The sequence below is a fragment of the Paralichthys olivaceus genome, chromosome 21 (genome assembly GCF_024713975.1).
Source record: "Paralichthys olivaceus isolate ysfri-2021 chromosome 21, ASM2471397v2, whole genome shotgun sequence".
NCBI lineage: Eukaryota > Metazoa > Chordata > Actinopteri > Pleuronectiformes > Paralichthyidae > Paralichthys > Paralichthys olivaceus.
This window is the reverse complement of record NC_091113.1, coordinates 1626897-1650387: the sequence shown is the minus strand read 5'-3', so window position 1 is coordinate 1650387 and position 23491 is coordinate 1626897. Positions and strand designations below refer to the sequence as shown.

The 23491-nt window shown below is 43.5% G+C and overlaps 2 protein-coding genes across 5 annotated transcripts; one reads left to right on the top strand and one right to left on the bottom strand.

Annotated features, from left to right (window-relative positions):
- The first annotated feature begins 277 nt into the window (after positions 1 to 277).
- On the top strand, positions 278 to 13374 carry adam8b (ADAM metallopeptidase domain 8b). 2 transcript variants are annotated; one of them, XM_069517275.1, is made up of 24 exons: positions 278 to 436; positions 1062 to 1159; positions 1603 to 1676; positions 1790 to 1865; positions 2007 to 2083; positions 2252 to 2444; positions 2806 to 2865; positions 2941 to 3003; positions 3096 to 3265; positions 3345 to 3426; positions 3511 to 3653; positions 4067 to 4253; positions 4625 to 4714; positions 5107 to 5305; positions 5565 to 5667; positions 5756 to 5921; positions 5996 to 6076; positions 6162 to 6246; positions 7244 to 7364; positions 7445 to 7598; positions 7718 to 7759; positions 8084 to 8134; positions 8260 to 8373; positions 11168 to 13374. In XM_069517275.1, exons 1-24 carry the CDS (start codon positions 412 to 414, stop codon positions 11195 to 11197), a joined length of 2484 nt encoding a protein of 827 aa, XP_069373376.1. In that variant the 5' UTR covers positions 278 to 411; the 3' UTR covers positions 11198 to 13374. The 2 variants fall into 2 exon arrangements, with proteins under 2 accessions (XP_069373376.1, XP_069373375.1); XM_069517274.1 differs by lacking the exon at positions 11168 to 13374 and adding an exon at positions 9662 to 10180.
- LOC109644018 (inhibitor of nuclear factor kappa-B kinase subunit alpha-like) lies at positions 11962 to 23491 on the bottom strand. Of its 3 annotated transcripts, none has more exons than XM_020109297.2 (22): positions 23265 to 23491; positions 22502 to 22620; positions 21477 to 21571; positions 21165 to 21282; positions 20878 to 20947; positions 20699 to 20787; positions 20518 to 20607; positions 19976 to 20100; positions 19275 to 19382; positions 19044 to 19179; positions 18739 to 18933; positions 17662 to 17764; positions 17240 to 17363; positions 16773 to 16924; positions 16621 to 16682; positions 16389 to 16498; positions 15501 to 15550; positions 15297 to 15402; positions 15007 to 15154; positions 14613 to 14749; positions 14275 to 14374; positions 11962 to 13598 (listed from the first exon to the last, which is right to left on the bottom strand). In XM_020109297.2, the coding sequence occupies exons 2-22, from the start codon at positions 22604 to 22606 to the stop codon at positions 13533 to 13535; spliced, it is 2289 nt and encodes a 762-aa protein (XP_019964856.1). In that variant the 5' UTR covers positions 22607 to 22620; positions 23265 to 23491; the 3' UTR covers positions 11962 to 13532. The 3 variants fall into 3 exon arrangements, with proteins under 3 accessions (XP_019964856.1, XP_069373377.1, XP_069373378.1); XM_069517276.1 differs by having other exon boundaries at positions 15297 to 15390; positions 23265 to 23408; XM_069517277.1 differs by lacking the exon at positions 11962 to 13598 and adding an exon at positions 13696 to 14197 and having other exon boundaries at positions 14245 to 14374; positions 23265 to 23408.

Here is a 23491-nt window from a genome sequence, read left to right as displayed (position 1 = left end):
GACTGGCTGACAACTTTGTTTTCACAAGACGTGAAAGTTTGTTGAAAATCTTTTATCATCAAAATGATAATTAATATTATTATTATTTATAAATTGTTTTAATCATATTATTAAGTGTGGCTTTTCAAACACGTCAGCTGTTTCCCATTCTGAAGAAATCTCACCTCTGTGATGATCAGAATAGTGATTTTATTTTGAAAAGCCTCACTCTAACGAGGTCTAAACCAGGTCTAATTTCTTGTGACTTTATTTTGACGGCAGCTTGTTTCCGGTAAATGTGGGGCGGCGGGGGCGGTGCTAAGTGTGGAGTGGGGGCGGAGTCTGACCGGACTGATTGACGGAGGAGAGTTAACGGGTCAGAGGAGCAGCGGTGACCGAGCAGAGCGCTTCATCCCGGGCCAGAGAGGGAACATGAGGCCGCTGTGGTTCACGTGGGGTAAAAAAACTTCTTCTCTTTATTTATTATTATTATTCATCTTTTTAATTCTTGCTGTTTGGAAACTTGTTCCTGAAAACAAGCTGCTTCAGTTCCAGTTGTTCACGACGAGTCCTCAGGTCACAAGTTGTGTCTCCGGATTTATTCCTAGTGTGGAGCTGCAGACTCATTATCAGTGATGATTCAATACTGTTTAAATCTGTTCTTTATGATTTTAAAAAACTGTTATGTCAGTTACAGCATCGTTGAATCCATGTTTTCAGTGATAAATAATATGTGTTTTTATTTCAATAAACACAAAACTGTAAAAATCTACAGTTCAGATTCACGTTAAAGTGATTTAGTTCTTTTTTTTTATCCATCAGCTTCGTCCTGCTCGTCCAACGCGTGTTTAACGATGAGCTTAACGATCCCAGAAGTTCCTGAGCCGAGGGTTTGACAGTAATGTGATAGAAAAGTTAAAAAACATGTCGTGCTTATGAACGGAGGCCTCGTCAACCCTGCAGGTCTTTTATTCTAGAGTGAGAGTCAGGTGGAGTCTGTGTGGTATTTAAAAAACCCTGCAGAGCATCGCCTCCACACTGGGATGAAGTGAATAACCCCGCTGTTGTTTGTCTGTGTGCAGTTTGTTTCGTGCACAGCTCGGGTCTGTTGTCTCACGTGGAGCGTTACGAGGTGGTCAGACCTCAGAGGCTGCAGAGGAGCAGCCTGAAGGAGAAGCAGGTGACTGCAGCTCCTCACCTGCACAACACACAAACACAGCTCATCCACTCGTTCTCTGCAAACACACCTGATATTTATACATGTTCTCTGTCATTCAGAGGAAAATATTACACTTCAATACAAACGTAAAGGTTCAGTATCTGTGGATATGATGTAATGATATTGACCCTAGTGTCAAGATATTAAACACTGAAATGATGTATTTGCTGATTTCAAACACAACTTTTGCATTTTTCAGTTTTTTTACACACGAACATCTTAATATCTGCAATAAGCTATATTCAATTCAGCTCCATAATAAAGATAATTTGCTGTTTTAGCATCTGTATCAGAGACAGATTCCCCAGAAGAACTCGTACGTCAGTGAAAACTTAACTGCAAAGTTAAATTAAATATTAGTCTGAGTTGAACTGTCAGTGGTTGTGACTGTTATTCTCCTGCAGCTTTATCCCGACACGCTGCAGTACGAGCTGGCCATTGAAGGGAGGACCCACACTATTCACCTGGAAAAAAACAGGTATACACTGTTTTTTAAATATATATAGATATTAATATATTTAAAAACCATTTCAGATCCTAAATTAAATATCAGTTTCTTTTTGTCTGAGAGGATCTTTGTATATTTGACAGTAATCTCATCGGGAGGGGCTTCACTGAAACACACTACTCAGAAGACGGGAAACGAGTGACAACATCCCCGAGTCAGGTGAGATTTCATTTGATTTTAACCGACCGAAGAATTCAGTAAAGACATAATCTCACTCTCTCTCTCTGTTGTGATCGGTAGTTGAGAAATAAGTTTTCTGAACTGACGCCTTTGACCTCATGAGTGTTTTTATTGGTGCAGGAGCTCTGTTACTATCACGGGCACATCGCGGGTGAGACGGACTCTTCGGTCAGTGTGGGGATTTGTTCGGGCATCAGGTGAGAAAACCTTCAAACGAATTGTTTTACAGAACGTTGGTGAAGTTGCTTCACGACGTTAAACAGCTCAGTGTTTCCTGTGTTTTTCAAACTGCGAGTGAATGAATATAAAACTATCTGTCACTATTTGAATTCATTTATTTTACTTCTCACCTCCTGTACTCACAGCGGCTTTGTTCGAGTCCGGCGGCAGGTTTACATGATCGAGCCTCTGGGACAGTCTGAGGACGGAGACCATGCAGTTTACAGACACGAACACCTGAAGGTCAGCTCCGGCTCCACGTCAAACACCACCACGATGTACGACCAGGACGAGGCCCAGGGGCCCCGCCTCGCTGGTCTCTTAAGGTCCAGACCCTGGGTAAGTCTTATCCAGTAATTTTAATTTAAACCTGCGTTAACTGGTGTTTTTTTTTCCATTTGAGTTTAAGATTCACTCACTTTTATCTCAGTTTTTGGTCTCCACCCATTCCCACAGGAAATATCTGTTTCCCCTCTATCTCTTTATCTGTGTAATGCACCACGGTGGCTTTTAGAAATGCTCGTGTGTGTGTGAATGTGCTGTATGTATATATTTAGTACTGTAAGTTACTATTACATTTATATGTGACCTTCTGAGTATTCAGATTCTGTCCTTTTTTACAGAGTATAAATAGAAAAACAAGTACAAATATGGTGTAATAATGAACGAACTGTGTGGATGTTTGTCTGTTTCCTTCTAGAAAACGAACCCTGTCACTCAGAAGTATGTCGAGCTGTTTGTGGTCGTCGACAACACTGAGGTGTGAATCTCATTTGAATCGTTTTACAGCTTTTATTTATCGCCGAGTAAACTCACCAGGTTTCTCTCCCTCCAGTATAAACGATATGGAAGTGAGACGAAGTCCCGTATACTCGGGGTAATAAATCACGTCGACAAGGTAACGTTGGATCTTTAAGCTGATGTTTCGTTCGCTGTTTGTGAAGCAGCTCTTCATTCATTCCTGAGTCTGTCTCCTCCCTCCGCCTGCAGCTCTATCGACCTCTGAACATCCGTGTCATGCTGGTGGGCCTGGAGATTTGGACGGACAGAGACAACATTGATGTTGTCGAAAACTCGGAGACGACTCTGGACAATTTCCTTCTGTGGCGGCGGACCCACCTCCTGCAGAGGACCAAGCACGACAATGCCCAGTTTGTGACGTGAGGATCAGGGTTGGAAATGTGCGAGGCTCAGTCATGCTGCCAGTTTGACCTGACGTTAGATGTTTGTCTTCAACAGTGGCAAAGACTTCGACAAAGACACGGTCGGGCTCGCTAACAAGTTCGCCATGTGCAGCGAAAACTCAGGAGGAGTCAACCAGGTATGACCGAGGAACTTCTTATCCGCTGCAGAGGAGGGCGGTGTTTTTGTATTTTATGATGACAGCTCTGCGTTTCTCCGTCAGGATCACAATTACAACCCAATAGGCCTCGCCTCCACCATCGCTCATGAGATGGGACATAACTTTGGCTTGTCCCATGATGCCGCAGGCTGCGTGTGTGGTCCACATCAGAGCAGCGATAAATGTGTGATGGCCGACAAGCTCAGGTGAAAAACACAGATCTGATCCACTTTACTTTCAAAGATGCCGAGAATGTTTGTGTGTTGAACTAAAGTATGAGGCCAAAAATATGCAGACAGGTTTGCACCCTGTAGTTCAGATGAAGGGAAAACTTAACACCACAGCCACACGTCTGTGCACAAAGAGTCTTTACCTGAATCCGGAGTTTGGCCTTTTCACGCAGCGTCAGTGTTGGAGCTCACTGGTGCTTGTGTGGTCAAATCCCTGCTGGTTCATCACCTGGAGGGAAATCTGAAACCAGAGGAGTGGACGCTGTTAGAGCAGCAGATCGATGCCCGTGGATTTAGAACGATGTGATTTAAAGGTGCACTTACTGTCACAGCATTAACGGGCATCCAGTGAATCGTTCTCATCCTTGAATCTGTTCGCTCGTCCTCAGGACAGCAAGTCAAGCGTTCCCGGAGTTTTTCAGCAGCTGCAGCTTGCAGCAGCTCGATGAATTCATGAAGCGAGCTCAGCCCAGCTGCCTGGATAGACCCCATCACATTAAGACCATCGACGAGGGCCCTCGCTGTGGCAACGCACTGCTGGACCCTGGAGAAGAGTGCGACTGTGGCACCGTGAAGGTAAAACCTTTGACACGGGGCTGACGCTGCTGGTTGTAGCAGAATGTTCTTTTCTTAATGATCTTGGAAAGTTTTAAAATATCCTTTGGGGAATGACGAAACCATGTGGGTTGATTTGTGTTGTAGCTGTGGCTTCCTGTGAGGTTAGTTAATGAAAGGGAGAGTTGATGTAACGCTGAGCTGCAGTTTGGCCTCAAATAGTTAAAATAGTTTTCCTGTGCGCTCACGTCTTATCACAGACTCGTTGGCAGAGACGCTGCTCGTGTGTGAGATTCAAATTTTAATGGTTTGGAATTTCAGCTCTTGCCCAAGATGCAACTGGAAACTTAAACATGACACGAGTGAAAGACACTGTTGTGTTTTCTTTGTAGGAATGCAAGAACCCTTGTTGTGATGCCTCGACTTGTCGCCTGACTGAAGGATCCCAGTGCGCTCACGGACAATGCTGCGATAACTGTCAGGTACGTCAGCTGCCTGTAAATCCAGCTGGTACACTGGGGCTCTGATGTTTGTAGTGAAGCAGAAATGAAAGAACCTGATTCGAGTTAATCGTCTGAGTTGAGTTATTTCAGTCAGACCAAAGCGCTGGCAGCAGAAAGGTCAGTCGAACAGAAACACACCCTGCAACTGTGGTTGTTAAAATAACGACAGGAGAAGGCTTCAATTAAAATTCATCAGAAACAGCAGCAGCTCGATAATACCAGGAAGCAGAGGGTGATGCCCATGAACCATAGCTGTGAGCACATCCTTCCTCTGGTGGTACACGTCGTGAATAACCACAGAAACACACAAGCTAATTATGTTTTCGCTGTTTAACCCTCATCACCACTTCATCTGTGGTTTTAACCCTCAGTTCCAAACGGCTGGAAGTGTGTGCAGGAAGTCGGCCGGCGACTGTGACCTGCCTGAACACTGCACCGGCCTGTCGGAGGAGTGTCCCGAGGACAGTTTTGAGATGAACGGCAAACCCTGCTACAACCAGGCACAGGGCTACTGCCACGACGGCCAGTGTCCCACACATGAGCAGCACTGCTGGAGGCTGTTTGGAGAAGGTACCGTCAACACGCTGCCGTCAGTGTGGTCACTCACTTCTCAATAGAAAGGAATGATAAGTACTGAGAGAGTGTTTCTGAATTCTGACTTAATAGCTCATTTAAAAAAATGAGACATGACCGGTAATGAAGTTGTGTGAGTGCAGATGTGCAGTTGTTTTCTTGTGTTCTGGCAGAAACCAGTGGATCTTTATATACAAACTTGTGTTGTGCTGCCAAAACTTGGAAAGTCTGGACTTCTCATGTGTTCTGTCCTCAGGGGCCAAGGTTGGATCAGATTCGTGCTTCAACCTGAACAAACGAGGCGAGAAAGGTGCAAACTGTGGGAAAAATAAATTCGGCTACATCCGCTGCAGTGAACAGTACGTTTCATGGCACTGAGCTGGCTGCACTGAGGTTTTTAAAGTGCTTGGTCGATTTACTGACTCGATCCTTCTCTTCTTTTTGTAGGAATTCGAAGTGTGGATCTATGTTTTGTCACGGAGGGGGCGAGTCCATCACTGGTAAGATGGCAGTGTACACTGTGCAAAACATCATCCAGTGTAAACTGGTCGAGGACGACAACACCAGAAACATTGACATGGTGCCTCGAGGAACCAGATGTGGAATAAATAAGGTGAGAGTCGAGTCACGTTACGTAAAGTTTTGAATGAAGTTGGACGTGTGGCTGAGAATCTCTCGTGTGCACAGGTTTGCCTCGACAACAGATGTGTGGATATATCAGTTTATGGGAAAAAGGAAGATTGTTCAAAGAAGTGCAACAATAACGGGGTGAGTGAAGAAGAATTTACATGTGGCTGTTTTCACTTTTCAAAGTTCGACTGTGAGTGTTTGACTCTGAAACGACTTTCTTCAGGTGTGTAATCACAAGAACGAGTGCCAGTGTAATCCCGGCTGGTCTCCGCCTCACTGCGACAAGCTGTACGCAGATTTACCTCAAGGTACAGAACCGCTTGTCTGGATTTGATTTTATATCTTAAAATATAACTGAGTCTTCCCTCGAAGGGCGGAACCGATAGAAACAGGTCACACCCGATGGTTGAATCATTTTTCCAGTAGGTACTAAAAAAAAAAAAAGGATGATTCATGATGAGTGATCTCTTAAAGCTCCCAGCGATGACCTCATCCTCTCTTAATGGTATCTTCGACTTCACCACATTTAAAAAAAACCTTTTCGTCTGGATTCCAGTTTAAGCTTAAACACAGTTTATCAAATTAATAATGCGATATGTCACCAATAAGGTATTTCTGCACAAAGAGCTGGAACTAACTAAGAACCTGAACCAGAATAACCTCCGATCGCTGTAACACGTGATGCATCACTGCAACAGGAACATGAAGTTTCCCTTAAAACTCGATAACAGAGTTTCTAAAGTAGTTTAGTCACACACAAGAAAAAAACCCTAACTTACTTCAAACAAAGGTGAAGAGGTCAAACTCTGAGCAGAACAACTTTGTGAAACTTCTGCACAAGCTGCTCAACAACTTTTCATCAGAAGAAGTGATGAAATGTCCGTTGTCAGCAGATTATGGTGAAATGTCCAGATTGGGACACTTTGACATTGGGTCTGTTGCCTTCGCTCTTTCTTCCCTGAGACATTGTGAAAATGTTTTTTGAAAATCTTTCTGCATTTTTATCAGCAAACACCAGATTCGTCCAGTTTCAAACGAATGTTTTCTTGTTTTTCGTGCGACTCTTCCCGTCAGGTTCGGGACTAAAGTCGCCTCAGTGGTAAAAACGTAACAGCACAAAGTGGTGAACTCATGTTCCTGTGAGGATTAACAATAAAACCAGCTTGCTTTTAGATTATACACACAGTATAAACGTCTTGTTCCATATAAAATGAATTTACAAGCTGTATACAGTGCGACATTGTGCACAGCACCAGAGTGAGTGCGTGTAATAACGGCTGAACGTCTCCCTGTCTGTGCCCGCAGGTCAGACGGAAATAGTAGTTGGCGTGAGTGTCGCTCTCTCCGTCCTCCTGCTGATCACCGCGGTGATAGCGGGACTGATGTGCTGTAAAAAAGACAACGTGGACAACTACAGCTGTAAAAGGTAGATTCTTAAAACTTCGATTGAACTTCTCGTGTTGTTTTTAAATCCGCCTCCCGGCTGAACGAATTTCGTGTTTGCAGGAAAGTGCACTCAGCTCCAGGCAAGTTGAACCCGATGTTCCAGGATGTAAACGTTAAAGAACGACCTCAGATCAGTCTGCCTACTCTCATGGACTCAACACGAGCCTATGCTCCTCTGGTCGTGGCTGTGACTCCCTGCAGACCGGCTCCGCAGGTACGACACGAACGTCCCCTCAGACATTCAGCAGCTAACGGTGTGGAAGTGTTTCAGAGAGGGGTTTACAACGTCCACGCAGGATTCTGTAATAATTCTCTCACGCCTTTTGTTTGCAGCCGCCACAGAATCCAGCGTCGCCTGTCTCACACACTGAGCCGGTGAGCTTCAATAAAACATGTCATGTGATCTGATGTACAACTGAGGATTCAAGAGTCACGTTAAATAATGCACAGAGAAAGTTCTGTGAATTAATATGTGTTTAAAATCTATTCAAAAAAGAAAAGTAGAACACGAATTACCCTTTAATTCAACTCTAGCAGATTTCAAGACGATGTTAAGATGCAAACAAACATCTGTCGATGTTCTCGCTGAGTCTGAGAAAGACGGAGCACAAACTTAAAGAGGAAAGAAATAAACCTGAGGACGCTCGTTTGGTAATTAGGTCAAAACTAAACTCGGTGACTTCTCCTTCTTCACTCTAGACAAAACCTCAACCTCCAGCGAAACCTTTGCCACCTCTGAACAAACCACAGGTGAGTCACACCTCCTGCTCTCACTCGTCCGTCCGTCAATTATCAGTGAGTCTGCTGGATTTGTTTTTGGACGGTGGCCATTTTCACACGTGTTTGAAATGACTTCTCATTAAATTTCTTTTCAGTGTAAAGCAGCAAAACCAAATCCTCCTCCTGTGCCTCCGGTCAAGCCCAGTCCTCCCGCAGCAGCAGCCAGAGTCAAGCCGTGCACTCCTCCACCCCCCCCAGCCAAGCCTCAGGTCCGCAGACTCACATGAGAGAGAGAGAGAGAGAGGTGTGTGTGTGTGTGTGTGTGTGTGTGTGTGTGTGTGTGTGTGTGTGTGTGTGTGTGTGTGTGTGTGTGTGTGTGTGTGACTGAGGATGTGACCAACAAGTTGCTGCATTGTTGTGTTTGTAAAAACATCCTTGTGTAACATTAAATTATCTTTTACTGGAGGAAAGTTGCACAATTCTCTCCTCAGCGTTTCTGTCTCAGAGACAAAAGAGAGCGAGGGTCGAGAACAGGTTCGTCTCTGCTCTGCGGTTCGGACGCGGCCTCGTTAGTTGAACACAACCTCCCGGATGAGCCACTATTTAAATGAATGCAGTTTTAAATATTTATGTGATGTTTGCAAAAGGGACTGTGTGAGAATCATCGGCGGGAGATCGTAGAGTTAACGAGGTTCACGACTCGTTTCCGCCGCCCAAAGATTTTATAACAATCAGATTAACACTGATCAGCTTCAGGAAAGTGTTTTGTTTTCGAGGTTGATCAGTGGATTCTGTGAAGTCGTTCAGTGACGGGAAAATAACAGAAACTACATCTGTTACGGTTTAGAACGATCTCTATTTTTAAATCGTGCAGGAAAGGGTGTTGCTGTTCTCTCGTGAGCCGAGGGGCCGCGTCCACTGAAGAGCTTTGTGAGCGCCCGTCATTTCTGCACAGTCCCTAAATCGTCCGAAGCCAGTCTGAACTTAAAGGTTGATTTTTTTTTTTTAATCTCTCTACACTTTACTTGAAATCATGTCGGCGGTACTTTGAGCACGGAGGCTTCGTGTTGTTGTGATTCAGCCTGAAACATTTACATGTTTGTCTTCAGCCCGGAGCAGAAATCTCATGGTTGTTTTACTGCACTGGTTTTTTTTTTTCTAGGGCAACAGTCATGTGCTTTTTACTTTGAAGCAGAAATTAGTGTTTTGTTTTTTTTTTTAAATCAGCGATCGATCTTTAAAAAAAGCAAAACGTCAGTTGATATGATCACAATTCTCCTTTTCTATCCATCACATGATGACGTGAATGTAAGAACGTATGAGAAGTTTGTTTTCTTGCAACAGACAAAGTGCACTTTATTACAAAAGTATGATGTTGCATCTGCAGATTGTAAAATTCTTATCAGCTGTTTTTTTTTTTTTTCATCATGATTAAAATGTAAATCTTCCTCAGTGAAGTCTGTCGACGTGTTATTTTTCCGTTCACTCAGCTGCTGCCTGTTCTTCCCAGGAAAACGTTTTCATCGTTTCGGTTAATCCATAATTATTGTTCTCCAGCGAGACGCAGACGGACGCAGGCTGAGGAGCAGCAGTGAGTCAGATGTGGGTTTCCTGCTCACACTCAGAGCTTTTGTTTCCTCGGCCTCGTGGGAAACAACAAAGAACTTAGTGAGTGAATAAGAGGCTCCGTGATATTGACTCATTGCATATTAACATTAGCGTCCACAAGATCTATAGAGTGTTAGAACTATAGCTTCTAAAACAGCGACTTTAGTGACGACGGATGGAAATAACATTTTATGGATTATTATGAAATCTTGTATAAAACTTAAATCACCCTCAGAAATGATCATCATTATAATCCTCTTTTATTAATTGCTGTGTCCAATAACAAAGCTGACTGTGAGAGATGTTGTGTATCAATGAACCCACAGAGACTCTGAGCTTCTTTTAGCTCCTTGTCTTGGTTGTGCTGCTAAAGATCCAGAGTTCTCTCCCTCGGGGGACGAAACAACTGAAAGCTAAAATGAGAGTAAATGTGAGCCTTGGACTCTGAGGGCATTGTGTCATCGTGTCTTTGAACACAGAGGGCGTCGTCATGTTTCAACAGGACAAACACAACGTCTTCTGAAATCACGTCTTCCTCTGTGAGGACGAACCTCTGCATCTTTTTAGCACAAACCTCGACAGACATTCGATGCCAGATGTATAAAATCAGTTTGCTGCAACACATCAGCTCTCAGACGTGGGGGGGGGGGGGGGGGGGGGTTGAAGGAATGTGTGTCTGAGCAGAGTCTGTTCCAGTGATTCACTCTGATTCAGACGGAACCACTCATAAAACAAACGTTTACAATGAGCGTGGTTTGTTCTACAGCTCTGTCTCCGCTCATCGCTCATTCTGCAGGAGATGATATGTGACAGTAAAGTCTTTCTTCTGTAAAGGTACAGGGGCGTTTACTCAAATGCAGCAGGCGGTGCATTTCTGCTGAGAGAAAACCTCAGAACACAAACCAGAGTCAAACCAGGATCAAGGATCTTTGTCTTTCGATTGTTTAATCTTAACTTCTGAACTGTGTTCTAATGTCGCAACAGCAGAATATCACTGACGTCAGCTTTATTACTTTTGAATGTGTGGAAGTGCCAGAGGTTTAGACAGTAGTCCAAAACTCACGCATGACTTTCCATGCTCTTAACAATGCTGGTAAATCATTTCCTGATCCGTGTGGTCGAACGGACGAGCCCGAGTCCTCGGCTGAAGCAGAGAACACTCAGAGAGACGGGTCGAGGAAGGAAGACGAGATCTAGATCATCTACAGAGCTCAGTGACTCAGTGTTATTCACTGGGTTTCAGGCCTGAGACACAAACGTTGAGACAAATCAGTTTCCAGCATCTCGATTGTTTCCAGCAGGAAGACGTCGCAGCTGAAGTTTGTTTTTTCTCACAATGAAAAAGGCCTCATGTGACTCGTAACTTTAAATGTTCGACCACAGCTGTTGATTTAGTTTGAAAATACAGGAACGCAAGTCAGGGTCACGTTTGTGGACTTTTCACTTCGCCCACAGAAAGCTGCTCGTCTCCTGGTTTCAATTTGAGAAATGAGAAAGTGATCCCGACCCGGGGGTCGGCTCCTCCCGTGTGGGCTCAGGGTGAATCACAAAGATCACTGGAGGAAGGACACGGGTTTCTGAGGAAGCTGCTTTATCTCGGAGGCTCTGCTGGTTCCCCGCAGGGAGCCGGCCTCATTTCTATAAGGTTCCAACTGTGGGAGAGACGGTTTGAGACACGACGTCACGAATCAGAGGACGTTACGACATCTCGTCCTTCAACGGCTCCGTGATTAGAAGATTAAAAAAAAATAAGGACTTCAGATTTCTGCTTTATCTACAAGGACAACCAGGATCATCTGAGCGGGACATCGCAATGTCTACTGGGCCTTGAAGGAGACGAGGGGGGGGGGACGGAGAAGTTATTCACAACCCATTATATCCGAAAGACAGGAAGACATAACATGAAGCTGCAGGGACAAAAGTGTCTTCATGAAGATGAAGCTTTAGCTGCTCGGAGCCTTTCTCACACATAACGTTCAAACTTAACGTTTGCTCATCTGATCAGCGTCAATGTCACAGAACAACACAGAGTTCGTCCACAACCACTTGTAGTTTGTTATATTTTTAGATGTGTACAATGATAAATACTTATATTTGGTTGTATTTTCTTTTTAATTATAGTTATTTATTACATTGCCCTTAATTTAGCCAACATGACTAAACGAACCTTTTACTTTCTGTTGCCGTGTCACAACCTGAATATGAAATATAAAAATATATATAAATAACATTTCTGAAACACAAGCTCGTCATGCCAAAGTCTTTTTATTTTATTTCCAGGCAAACATTTGATCTTTATACACCGACATTTCTAAAAATTAAACATTCAGAGACAAGTTGAAACCATCGGATGGAAACAAATACTCTAATCAAAAGAAGACCAACAAATCAAGTTACTTAAATATAAAAAATATCTTCTCTCCATTGCACTTCAACTTCATAAATACAACTCAGAAGGTTACTTCCTCTCTGGCCCGAAGTCAACGACACCTGACGCTCAGCGGCTGAAGAGGCCGAACGTGCTACAGACATTTTATTTGAATGGAAACCAGGTCGTCTAACGCCTCCACGAAAACTGAAGCCTGCGTTCACGTCATAAACCGCTGAGCCCCGTGTTTGAACTCACAGGATCGAGGGGGCTGCACTCAACACGTTTACCACAGAGAACATCATCAAATGACTTTTCTTTCTGAATTAGAAAAAGAGGATGTCACGTACTCCTCTGCTGCAATCAGCAGATATCAAATTGAACTCTGTTTTCTTAATAATTAAAAATGAATTTGAGCCCACTGGGACATTTACTGTGTATTTAAATATTCTTTATGTTCGTATTGATCCACAACTCAAAGATATTCAATGAATTCTTATTATTTTTATTATTGTATCGTGTTTAAATCGTTACAATGGAGAAACTACAAATCTTGACATTAATCAATAAATGGACTCATCGTTGTTTTGGCTTCATATGACACGAACGCAGCCTCGACCGTCCAGTGAAACAGAGCGTGTGTGTCAACGAGACCCGAACCTCCGGTTTAAAAAGACAGACGTACATTAAAGACACAGTATGCACATGATGGCCCGCCACGTCCGTCACACACACCATGACAGAGACTTCTGCCTGTGATATAAAATACTTGATTCGAAAATGAACTTGAAGGAAAACAACACGTGCACGGAATCTAAACGCCAGAATGTTTATAGTAAATCATACGAAATCGATTTCGAGTGTGAGAATAACAGTTTCCGTCTCGTCAGCCTGGGACGCTTCGTCTCGGTACAGAGAGGATACATGGGAGTATCAAAGTGCTGTTTGCTTGATTGTAATTTCCTCCTCCAACGCCCCCCCCCCACCCCCCACCCGCTCGCCCACTTCCCGTCCTTTCCTGGTGTCACGAGGCTTCTCTTGTTTCTGTCAAATATTCTCCCACGTGATTCACATCGTCCTCGAACCCTCAAATCTGCTGCTACAGTTTTGCAATGAACAGTACAAATGAACATCGTTGGTTTTCATGAGTTGTGATAAACTTAGTGCAGCAGAAGGAAACAGAGGACGGGAGGGACACTTGTAGAAAAACAGGAATATTCATCGATCAAACGTTCCACCGCGTGAGACGATGGGACGGACACCACTGAGCAGGTGTGAACTCTGTTTGATTTTTTTATTAAAAGAGAGAGAGAACCGTTTTGTTTTGGTTTTTTTAAAGAGAATATCCCGAGTCCATGTACAACTGTACAATGTCGTGGTGGCGTTCTGCTGCGTTCACAGCTCACAGTCCTTAGTGTTACTCGGAGCAGGGATGGAGGACGCACACAGGTCTTACGCGTTTTGCTTTTTTAATTTTGTTGTTAAAGTTTCGTATTTTGTCCAGCTCCAGTCTTGGTCCTTTAAAGAGGAAAACCACTTTGTTAAGACTTGAGACGATGAGACAGAATTAAAGAAAAGTGTTTTACTGAAAACTGAAAGTCAGCAGCTACACAACTAACATGATTCAAATGTTTATTTATTTTAATATATTGTCACCAAGCAGCTCAAACTTAGGAGACGTCACTGAATCACTTTTCAAAAAGTCTCAGACACTTTTTCTTGACCCTGTCATGTCATGATTTGGATTTAATGAACATAACTTGGTTAATTTAATCTAAACAAACAAACTGAATGTGCAGAAAATCTCTTTGTACGATGTTTTAAACTCAATTCAATGGATGAATATAAGATGAAACATCTCAACACTGGTTTGTCGCACTTTCAGATATTTTGGTCTATTTAATTAAAAAGTTAAGATCCACTCAAGTCTTTTTATGTGAACTTTTCTCCGATGTGTAATTGAAGAAAACAAAACATGATCTTAATGATAAATCAGTCGGTTCATCGTTTAATTCTTTTCCTAACTTTGTCGTTTAGCAGCTTTCTGACGTCATAACTATTTTTCACATATTAAAATTTCAGATCTAACTGAACCCCTGAGTCTAAAGATCAAACCTTTGTTCTACTTCACTCACAACCCTTGACCGATATCTGACTTCAGACTAATGTGACGGATTAAGAGCAGTGAACTCACCACTATGCTCTTGGTCTGTTCATCAGCCGCCTCCTGCATCAGGCTGGTCAGCTGACTGAGGTACTTCTGGTTCTCCTGCAGCAGACGTGGAGCCGCATCACTGACAAGAAACAGAGACGTCTGTTAGAGACGAGCTGCTCACATGAGAGCAGCGAGTATTTAAGTTCACACCTGTTGCCTTTTAACACAGTTAACAGTTCGTTACACATTTCAATACGAGGTTTAAGCTCTTTTTGTGATTTTCTGTCACTTCCATCCTGTTGTGGAGTCATCGCTCCAAAACCTGAGGTGATCATAAGTTACTCACAGACCACGAATCGACTGGTGTGATCAGTTACCTGTCGTTGGGCCCAGGTAGGGAGGTCAGAGGATGTGGGGAGCTGACGGGTTGTGCCGACTGTGACCACTGAGAAACCTGCATCAGGTTGGACGACTCTGGACTGGCTGCTATCGAGCTCCGAGACGAGTTCTGAGCCTGGAGGAGGGAGAGAGATCATACTGATACATGAAGCAACGAGTCACAGACTGATGAAGGAATCTAGTAGAAAGGAGTATTTTGTCACAATCATATGAATGTTTGAGTTGTGGTCACAGTAACTAACTCCCTACGTGATTCCAAGTGACCGTTCCAAGTTCCTAAGAAATAACATTCATGAGAATAAGACTCACAAACCACGCACTGCCTCCCGTCATGGCGGCTCCCTGGAATGAATCCATAAAAATAGCACTTACACATGCGATCTTCAGTAAATGCCAGAACTCTCTCTGTCTCTTTATCTGCATCTGCATCACTGTGTTGTCAGCGTCCTTGATGCTCTCCAGGGTTTTCTCAATCCGTGGAAACAGGTCAATGATCTTTTGTTTGCTGATCAGGATTTTTCTGTTGGGAGGACCCGACACTTATTAAAGCCGTTTTCATATCAGACACATTAATATTGAACGCTGATAAAAACAGACAGTTGAAGGAATCCCAGTCACGTGTGAAATGCATCTTAAGTAAACATGGACGTATTGAGTTGTACCTGAGGTGCGTGTACAGATCTTTGAGGACCTTGTCTTGGTTCTGAACGGTTTGAATAATGGCCTTCACCATCTCAGAGCTGTCGCTGCTCACATCTGTCTCAGATACTAAGAGATTAGCATCAGATAACACACTTAACTCAGGCTCCGGTTTTTAGAAATGCATTCATTTGGAACATTTTGATATTAAACGTGTGTTTTCTTACTTTTGCACTTCATCTTCAGTTGCTTATAGAGCTCGATGGCCTTTTCTTCTCTGCAATAAAACAAACGTGTCAGATTTACACATTTAAATTGTTTTTTTTTAAAAACCTGGATGCTAAAGCTCCAACATCGTAACTTAAAGAAAGCTCATGAACAACTGGAGCCAACAGCTGTTTATTCCCTGGAGTTTTAAACAGCAGCATGTTTTAAACACCACTGAAGTCACGCCAGCTGCAGCTTGTTCAGCAGCACAGAGGAGCGTCTGTCTCCTTCCAAACAACAAACCCTTTAAACCTCACGGAGGCAGGTGGTGAGTGGACGGCTGCTCAGAGCTCACGCCAAGACGCCTCAATCCAGAAGACGACCAAAGAACACTAACTTAGTGAGTAAACTTTTCAAGATGGCGCCTGAAAAAAACTCCTCCCAAATCCTCCTCAAACATAAATTTACATACAATGACATATTTACAGCATTAAGCCTCAGCAGACTGAAGTGTTATTGATCTATCTGTATGTTTCCGTCCATTCAGCTCATTTTATAAGATCCACACACAGTTTGTTTGTTTCAGGCGTAAACACCAAGAGAAGCTAGTTCAGGATCTTTATCTGAAGCGATGACAACAATCGCTCTCTGACTAAACAACCTCTGAAGGAAACCGTGGACGGTAAAAAACAAAAGGCTGTTTTGTGCTGGAGGTTTTCGCTCCTGTTCGGAATTCTTTGTAAAAAGGTTTTTGTTAAGATGAATGAAAAATGAGGTTATTATCATGATCCATCTCACAACATGTCCGAATGTTCAAACGGATCAAGTGATTCGTCCTTTGTCCGTCCAAATGGGACAAAGACAATATCTGATGCCATCTCCTGGCTTCAGACTCCATTAACACTCACAGCTGCTCCATCTTGTCTCCTTGGCGCCGAGCGTACGGGCTCCTCTGAAGTTCCACGATCTCCGAGTGCAGAGCCATGATCTCGTCATCCAAGTGGCTCACCTCTGCCACCTGCAGGACAGAAACAGGAATCACGACGAGGGTGCTCACAGTCAGGATTTGCACTGACAGGAAACGCCAGAGGACATTTGAATGGTTGAACGTGTGCATTTTGTTTTGTCCACATGCATCACCTGTGCGAAAGCAGCAGCTCGCTCCTCGTTCTCCTGCCAGGCCTTCAGCATCTTCTCAGAGGCTTTGGAAGAACACAGACGAATCATCACAACGAGAAAAGTCATAAAAATATGAACTCAAATTAAAACAAAAGCTGCCAGTCAACACTCACATATGCCATAGTGCATCTGATCGCTGTACTTCTCCAGGTCGTACTGGATGCTGCTCTTGAAGAAATCTAACTTGGCTTTCAGCTGCTGAGAGAAGCCGAACATGCTGTTCTTACACCGGGTCAGGTTGGTGTTGTAGCGCAGGAGGCTCAGCCTGGAGGGAGGAAGAGGAGGAGGAGGAGGAGGAGGAGGAGACAGATAAGAGTGAAGGTATTTGTAGGAGGACATGTTCTATCTCCAGTGAGCAGAGATTAAGAATGAAACAGAAGCTAGAATTGTCCACACAGACAACAGCCTCTTGTCCTCCAGGATTTTTCATTTACAAATTAAGTCATGACTTGAAAAGACTTAAGAGTAAAATAAAAAAATCCTCCTACAGCAATTCATGTAAAACAGGTCATTTTAAAAACATCGACCAACTTCTGGAAATAAGCTAAATAAAGATTGCTCAGTCAGTCATGTGACTCACATCGCTGCCCTCTGTCCTTGAAACAGTCGGCTGTAGTCGTCCTTTAGTCCACAGATGTAGCTCACTGCTTCACCCCAAACCTTCTTCAACGCCACCAGGGGCAGCTGGGTCTTGGCCTCTTGAACTGAAAAAGTTCAGACGAGACACATGATGTTTCTCTGCGTCTTTCCTCTCGTGTGGTCTAAAGGTTTTTTTGTGTTTGTTAAAGTTCTGCAAAGTTAAAAATCCCAAAGTCTGAGGGAAAACAAAATCCATCAAGTTGAGGACACTGGCAACATAGATGAAGTTTTGAACGTCAGTTTAACTGAGACACGAGAAGGATGAGAAAGCAGAGATCTGTTGAATATATTCACTATCGATACATCACAGTACATTTATCTGTTTCCTTCAGCAGCAGCATGAATAACTTGAAATCCCCTCACCGATGGTGCTGACTTTGTCCGGCAGCTGTCTGGCGCTGAAGGGCCCAGAGTACTTGGTGATGCTCTTGTCGAACAGGTAGACGATGTAGCTGTCCCAGCCTCTCTACACAGCAGAGCAGGACATCATCAGTTACTGCAAACACCTTTTCCTGCAGCTCATTACTGAGCCGCTCAAAGTCCCTCAGCGCACATACAGCAGTGAGGTATGAATCATGAGAAGTGCACACGCAGCTTTTTCTGCATCACTTTCTCACCCCTGAGAAGAGTCGTTTAAAAAGCTCCGGTGGGAGAGAAGAAGTATTTTTGTCTCTATTAGAGCTCGAGATGTTTTGATCCTTATTTCTCTTCCCAATAACGATTTCGATTCCTGATCAGGGCTCCAGACAAACTTTTCAGTGGTGGCACCAGTGAGGTGCACCACAACAAAGTTTTTCATTGTGACTTTTGGCCACTCAATAATACGCCTATTATACCATTTCTTGACAGTTGCCACATACGTTGGTATTTTCTTAAATAGGTTTGGGTTCAATCTGATTGGTTCGAATTCAGTTCAGGATATTTCATTGTAAGATTCCAATTTTACCTAAATATGAAATAAACCCTCAGAGAACTAAAGCAGCAAACTGAACAAGCAAACTTTTAACTAAAACATTGTTAAAAATATTAAGGTAGACCTGTCTCAATAACAGATTTCGTTGGACGATAATTTGTCCCAGAGAAAGTTGTGATCATTGTGAAACAACCAGTACGATGATAATATTACAGCATAGTTATGAAAGTACAACCTGATGAAACTGAGGTCTTGCAAACAGTTCATGTTGCTGTTTTACTTGTGGGACTTTCCAGTGTGAAATGTATATTACCAAACTGCTGACATGTTAGCTAGTTCTGGTTAAAACCACACGAACAGAAATCAGTTCTTCCCAGTTGACTGCAACTGACAGTCGAGCACAACTGCTGTTTTAGATCGGTGTATAGATTTTTTATAGACGGGGCATCTCTAAAAAGAGCTGGAGACAGTTTGTGGGCTTTGGTCCAGCGTGAAAGGGGTTTTAAAGCGATCAATATCAAACCCACCACTCCATCTAAGACACACTGCGCGGCGGACTTCCTGGGGTCTAGTGATACACCCGTCTCCTGCAGCAGCTCCTGGTTCACCACTTCGATCTTGGTCTCGGCCTCGATGCGTTTCTGCAGGCTGTGGAGACTCTCGTCTGGAGTCAGCTGGAAAGAGTGGACCTGGGCTGTGGTCATGTTCAGGATGTGGACGACCTGAGGGGGCAGAGGAGAAAGGGGAAGATGTGGAGTGCAGGTACAGATAACCTCACGTGCTCAAGTCCTAAAAACTTCAGATCCAGAAAAAAAGTCTGTCAAAAACTCACCTTTGTACTCAGTATCTGCTCCAGTACTTCAAAGCACATGGGTTTCTTGGTGTCGGGATTCACTTTGCCTCCTCTGTAGACAGGATCCCACTTTAACATCAGCTGAAGCAGAGACTCCATCGGCTCCAGCTGTGTCCTGTTAGACAGCAAATACATTCCAGGAGAGGGATGAGCACCAAACAGCAGACACATCTTTCATTTGAGGGATTTGAACAGCCGTGTTGTTCCAACCTGCTCAGATTGTTGGGGTAAGGGAGGTGTGTGGAGAATCTGACTTCTCCATTCAGGTCTTCAACCGCCATGATGTCTTTAGGACCTTTATTCCGTACTTTGCTCGCCCTGTGAATGGAAAGAGACAGGAGGAATGAAATGAATCATCATATGATGGATCAACAGAAAAATAATCAGCATCAAGCAAAAGCAGTGAAAGAAATTCCCGAATCATCTGATTCTAACCAAATAAATCGTGTAAGGTTTCTTGGTTTTACATTATTATGATTCTTTTAAACCTGGCTAATTAACTATTGCGGTTCATGTTTGCGATGAACCCATGAAGGTGCAGACAACTTTCACTGGTTTACTGAAGAAAACGTGATGTTTCTCAGGTTAGTTCTGAATTTACAAGGATTATGTTTTTCCAACGATTTACAAGTAGGTTTATGGACTTTAGAAATAATGAGTGGAAGTTACACTGAATCTAAAAGTGTGAGTTCATGTTCAACTTGAATTATGACTCTGAGGAGAGTTTGATCTGGAACATCAATCGTAGCAATCGGGTACTTTAAGTTTTAAATTACTGAAACTGCCTCGATGAGCTGCAGCTACAGCCTCCGACCGTGTTGATTAACAGACCAAACTGCAACGACTAACCTCCGCCTGCTGCTACAATAACTCACTTCTGTCAAAACGTTTTGCTTATCACATCAACTTACCACTGCACAGGTTGAAGGTTGTGCAAGAAAGGACGGAAACCACAACTGCACTCGAATATCATTGTACCAAAGCTCCAGTAGTCCACAGTGACGGTGTACGGCTTATTCTCAAACAGCTCGGGTGCCTGCAGGGAAGAAGTGCTGCATTTCATCACAGCCATTTTCAAACATGAACTCTGGAGAATGTCTGCACACTAGAGTCCGGACTTTCACAAATGAAGGCTGCAGCACGACATTCTCCGGGTCAGACGCATTCACAAACAGCAACAACAAAATCTCCAAGGCGGCAGGAGAAACTCCGGATCACATGCAGCCACTCCGCATAATTTCAGGAGATTATCCCGAGTTTGGTGCATGTTCGGAAGCAGCTCCCGACACATTTGGTCGACAAATATGTTTTACACTTTGACCAAGTTGGGCAAAACCACGTTGTTAAAATTATTAGTGAAGACAGAAGATTAAAAGATTTCAACACGTGATTAGAATAAGACCTTGATTACATGAAGCTATGTGCTCCTGTGGTTTAAGAAATAATTACTTACCAGGTACTGCAGCGTGCCGACAAAGGAGGTGCACAGACTCCCCTGGTCCAGGTCTTTAGCGTAGCCCAGGTCAATGATTTTGTGAACCAGCTGAAGAAGAAGAAAAAGTCATTGTGAAATAATTTCATTGAAGATGTAGCGTGAAACAGAGGAGGCAGAAAATCTAAAGGTAGCAGGTTACCTTTCCGTTGATATCCTGAAGCACAATGTTCTCAGGTTTAAGATCTCTGTGGATGATCTTGTTTTCATGCAGATACTGGATACCAGCTCCTGTGGCAGGAGTCAGAGGTTGAAAATGAGCGATCTCTGAAAGACACGACTGAATGAACGAGGTGAACCAAAGAAAAGATGCGGTCATACCAACATCGTTGAGTAAGGACAGAACTTCACTCTCTTTCAAACCGCAGCAGTTTTCAGGTTTGCTCAGAACCTGTGACGAAGATAAATGTGTTTGAGTCAAACAGCAGTAAACCTACGAGTGGTGACTCAACCTGAAATGGACTGATGAGCTTATCACACACTTTGACATGAGGCACATTTATTTACATTGTGATGTGAGTGATAAAGACAAATGTAAACTCAACACGGCAGAAAACCCTCGAGTGGACTCATGTGAACATCATTTAGAAAGTCAACGAGTCTCTCACCCTCCTCAGGTCTCCTCTGGAGCAGTACTCCATGGCCAGCAGGGGAAGATCATTTAAGGCTATGTACTTCATCTCGTCTGGGACTTCTCGGGCTGTCACAACATTTATGTGATTTAATCTGAGAGAGAGAGACAGAGTCAGAACTTCATTACGTTTTGATAATTGTCTGCTTCAATAGCTCACACGTCAAAGTTCATCTACATGAACATTTGCATTTTCCTTGGAAGAGAACGTCTGTGCAGGTGCCTCATCATCATCATCATCATCATCATTATTATATCAGACAGGAAGTAGATGAGAAAAAGTACGAACTTCTTCATGATCTGGATTTCTCTGCTCCATCTGTCCTTATTTCTTGGAGTGAGCTCTAGACGACACATTTTTACAGCAAGCTTTTCGTTTGTTTCCTACAAAACAGGCAAAAGAAATTCCATTATGATATAAATACATTAGTTAATGTTAATTAGTTAGTTACTTGATTTATTAAGTGTAAAAATGACAATTCAAACAACTGCAGCAAACAAAATCTACAACTTTTAAATAAATTAACTGTGAAGTGGGATTCTTGCACCGCTTGAAACTTTTTTTATGGAGCTAAGAGTCTTAATATTCCTGCTTGATTACATTTCACCCACTCTTGCAGGACATCAACAGCCACACGAAGATGTTCAGTGAAAAGCTCAAACAGACTGTGGGGGTCGTTCCTAAAGCTTCAGTCTATTTCACCCTGTGTCCGATCGTCCTGCTGATGAACCCAGCATCCTTTCACTGCCTTGACTGACTGAACCAGATTTGCCTGCTGCATCATGTTTGGTGTAATTAATTCTCCCTTCTGTCTGTAGAGTGTAAAAGCGTTGACTAAAGCTGCTTTCAGACATGAACTTAAGTATATTTTCCTGGAAAGATCAGGAGGGGCCGCACGTGAGAACGAATATGTCTCAAAGCTTTCCTGCGAGCCCCCTCGTAAAATGTCAGGGTGAGTCCATGTGAGAATATTCACAGCAGGCAAGTGGGCGTATTGACGACGTTTCTTACACGTGAGCGACGCTAAACTGAAAGAATACAAACATCTCAGGATGGAAAAGAGGAGCCATGTGTGTAGAAGACGTGTCGGTAACAAGGACGGACACCCACGTGTCCCCCACATTGTCCTGGGTTAGGGTTTAGTTTTGTCTCCAGCTCTGAGTGTGTTGACATTTGAAGAACTTTAATGTGCTGCAGCGGCTTCACTTCTGAAGCCTGTTGCGTGCAGGTGTCCGTCACATGTATCATTCTGGTAACTTTCCAAGGTGTTCTCCTTCTTTTAAACGCGGTAGAGGTGAAGTGGTTGCACTCACGTGATGCTGGTAGAGGTAAACATGGGCGAAGCCTCCCATTCCCAGCCTCTCCTTCAGCTCCCAGTCTCCACAGCTCTGGTTCTGCCTGAAGGGAGGTTTCTCCATGGCTGCAACTACACCTGCAACCATTGCAACACTTAGACTTAAAGCACAAACGCTGAATATCAACAGCTTCTACGTGTGAGACTGAAATGCTCAGACAGACGTGACGGTTCGTTTGGATTCTTTAAGACAACACGTTGACAGATGAGAGGTGGGTGTGAAATTAAAACAGAGACATGACGACGAATGATTAAAAAACATCGAACAAGGATCCAACATATTATTTCAGAGGATTTAACTCGAGTTTCTTTAAAATGTTTATTCCACATCAGAGAAGCTATCAGGCGCAGGGACGAGACTATATCCTGGAACGAGATCCAGGCTAATGTCAGTTTACTTTCGATGCTAACACAGTGACGCTGTCAATCTGAGGTTATATGAAATTATAGGCATTCTATATATATTGTAACACACAGCACAAGTTAACATTCACTGGGTATACAAAAAACACACAAAGCTAACTATTCCTAGCATTAGCTCCACTGGCTAGCTGCCGAGGAGCTACTGTTTAGCTAACAAACCGGGAAATAGCCGGGCCCCGTGAATGGCTTTTCTAGCTTGAGGAAACGTCTGAGCGAAGATCACCTGATGTTTGTGACACAACACGTTCACACGCGTGAACACAACAAACTACACGTGAATCAAACGGATCCAGACTCACTGTGACTTTCTGCGACGCTGTCATGAGCCTCAGTCTGACGCTGCCTCTGTGCGCGTGCGTGTTTGCGTGTGTCTTGTTTTCAGCGCTGCGCCGTGTGTGTGTGTGTGTGTGTGTGTGTGTGTGTGTGTGTGTGTGTGTGTGTGTGTGTGCTTTCCTGACGTCACCAGAAACCCCGGCTGTGCCTGCTGCGTTCAACAACTTCACCGAGTGTTGAAGTTTAACACAAC

Bases quoted from the DNA above. Each gene is read 5' to 3' on its own strand.
- adam8b (XM_069517274.1), top strand. From the start codon at position 412: ATGAGGCCGCTGTGGTTCACGTGGG. The intron at 3,266-3,344 runs GTGAGGATCAGG...TGTCTTCAACAG, and splicing joins GACAATGCCCAGTTTGTGAC to TGGCAAAGACTTCGACAAAG. The intron at 8,374-9,661 runs GTCCGCAGACTC...ATTGTTCTCCAG, and splicing joins CCCCCCCAGCCAAGCCTCAG to CGAGACGCAGACGGACGCAG.
- LOC109644018 (XM_020109297.2), bottom strand. From the start codon at position 22,606: ATGGAGAAACCTCCCTTCAGGCAGAACCAGAGCTGTGGAGACTGGGAG. The intron at 19,383-19,975 runs GTAAGTTGATGT...TTCCATTCACAG, and splicing joins AACCTTCAACCTGTGCAGTG to GGCGAGCAAAGTACGGAATA. The intron at 15,551-16,388 runs GTGAGTGTTAAT...GTTTTATTGCAG, and splicing joins GGAGACAAGATGGAGCAGCT to AGAAGAAAAGGCCATCGAGC.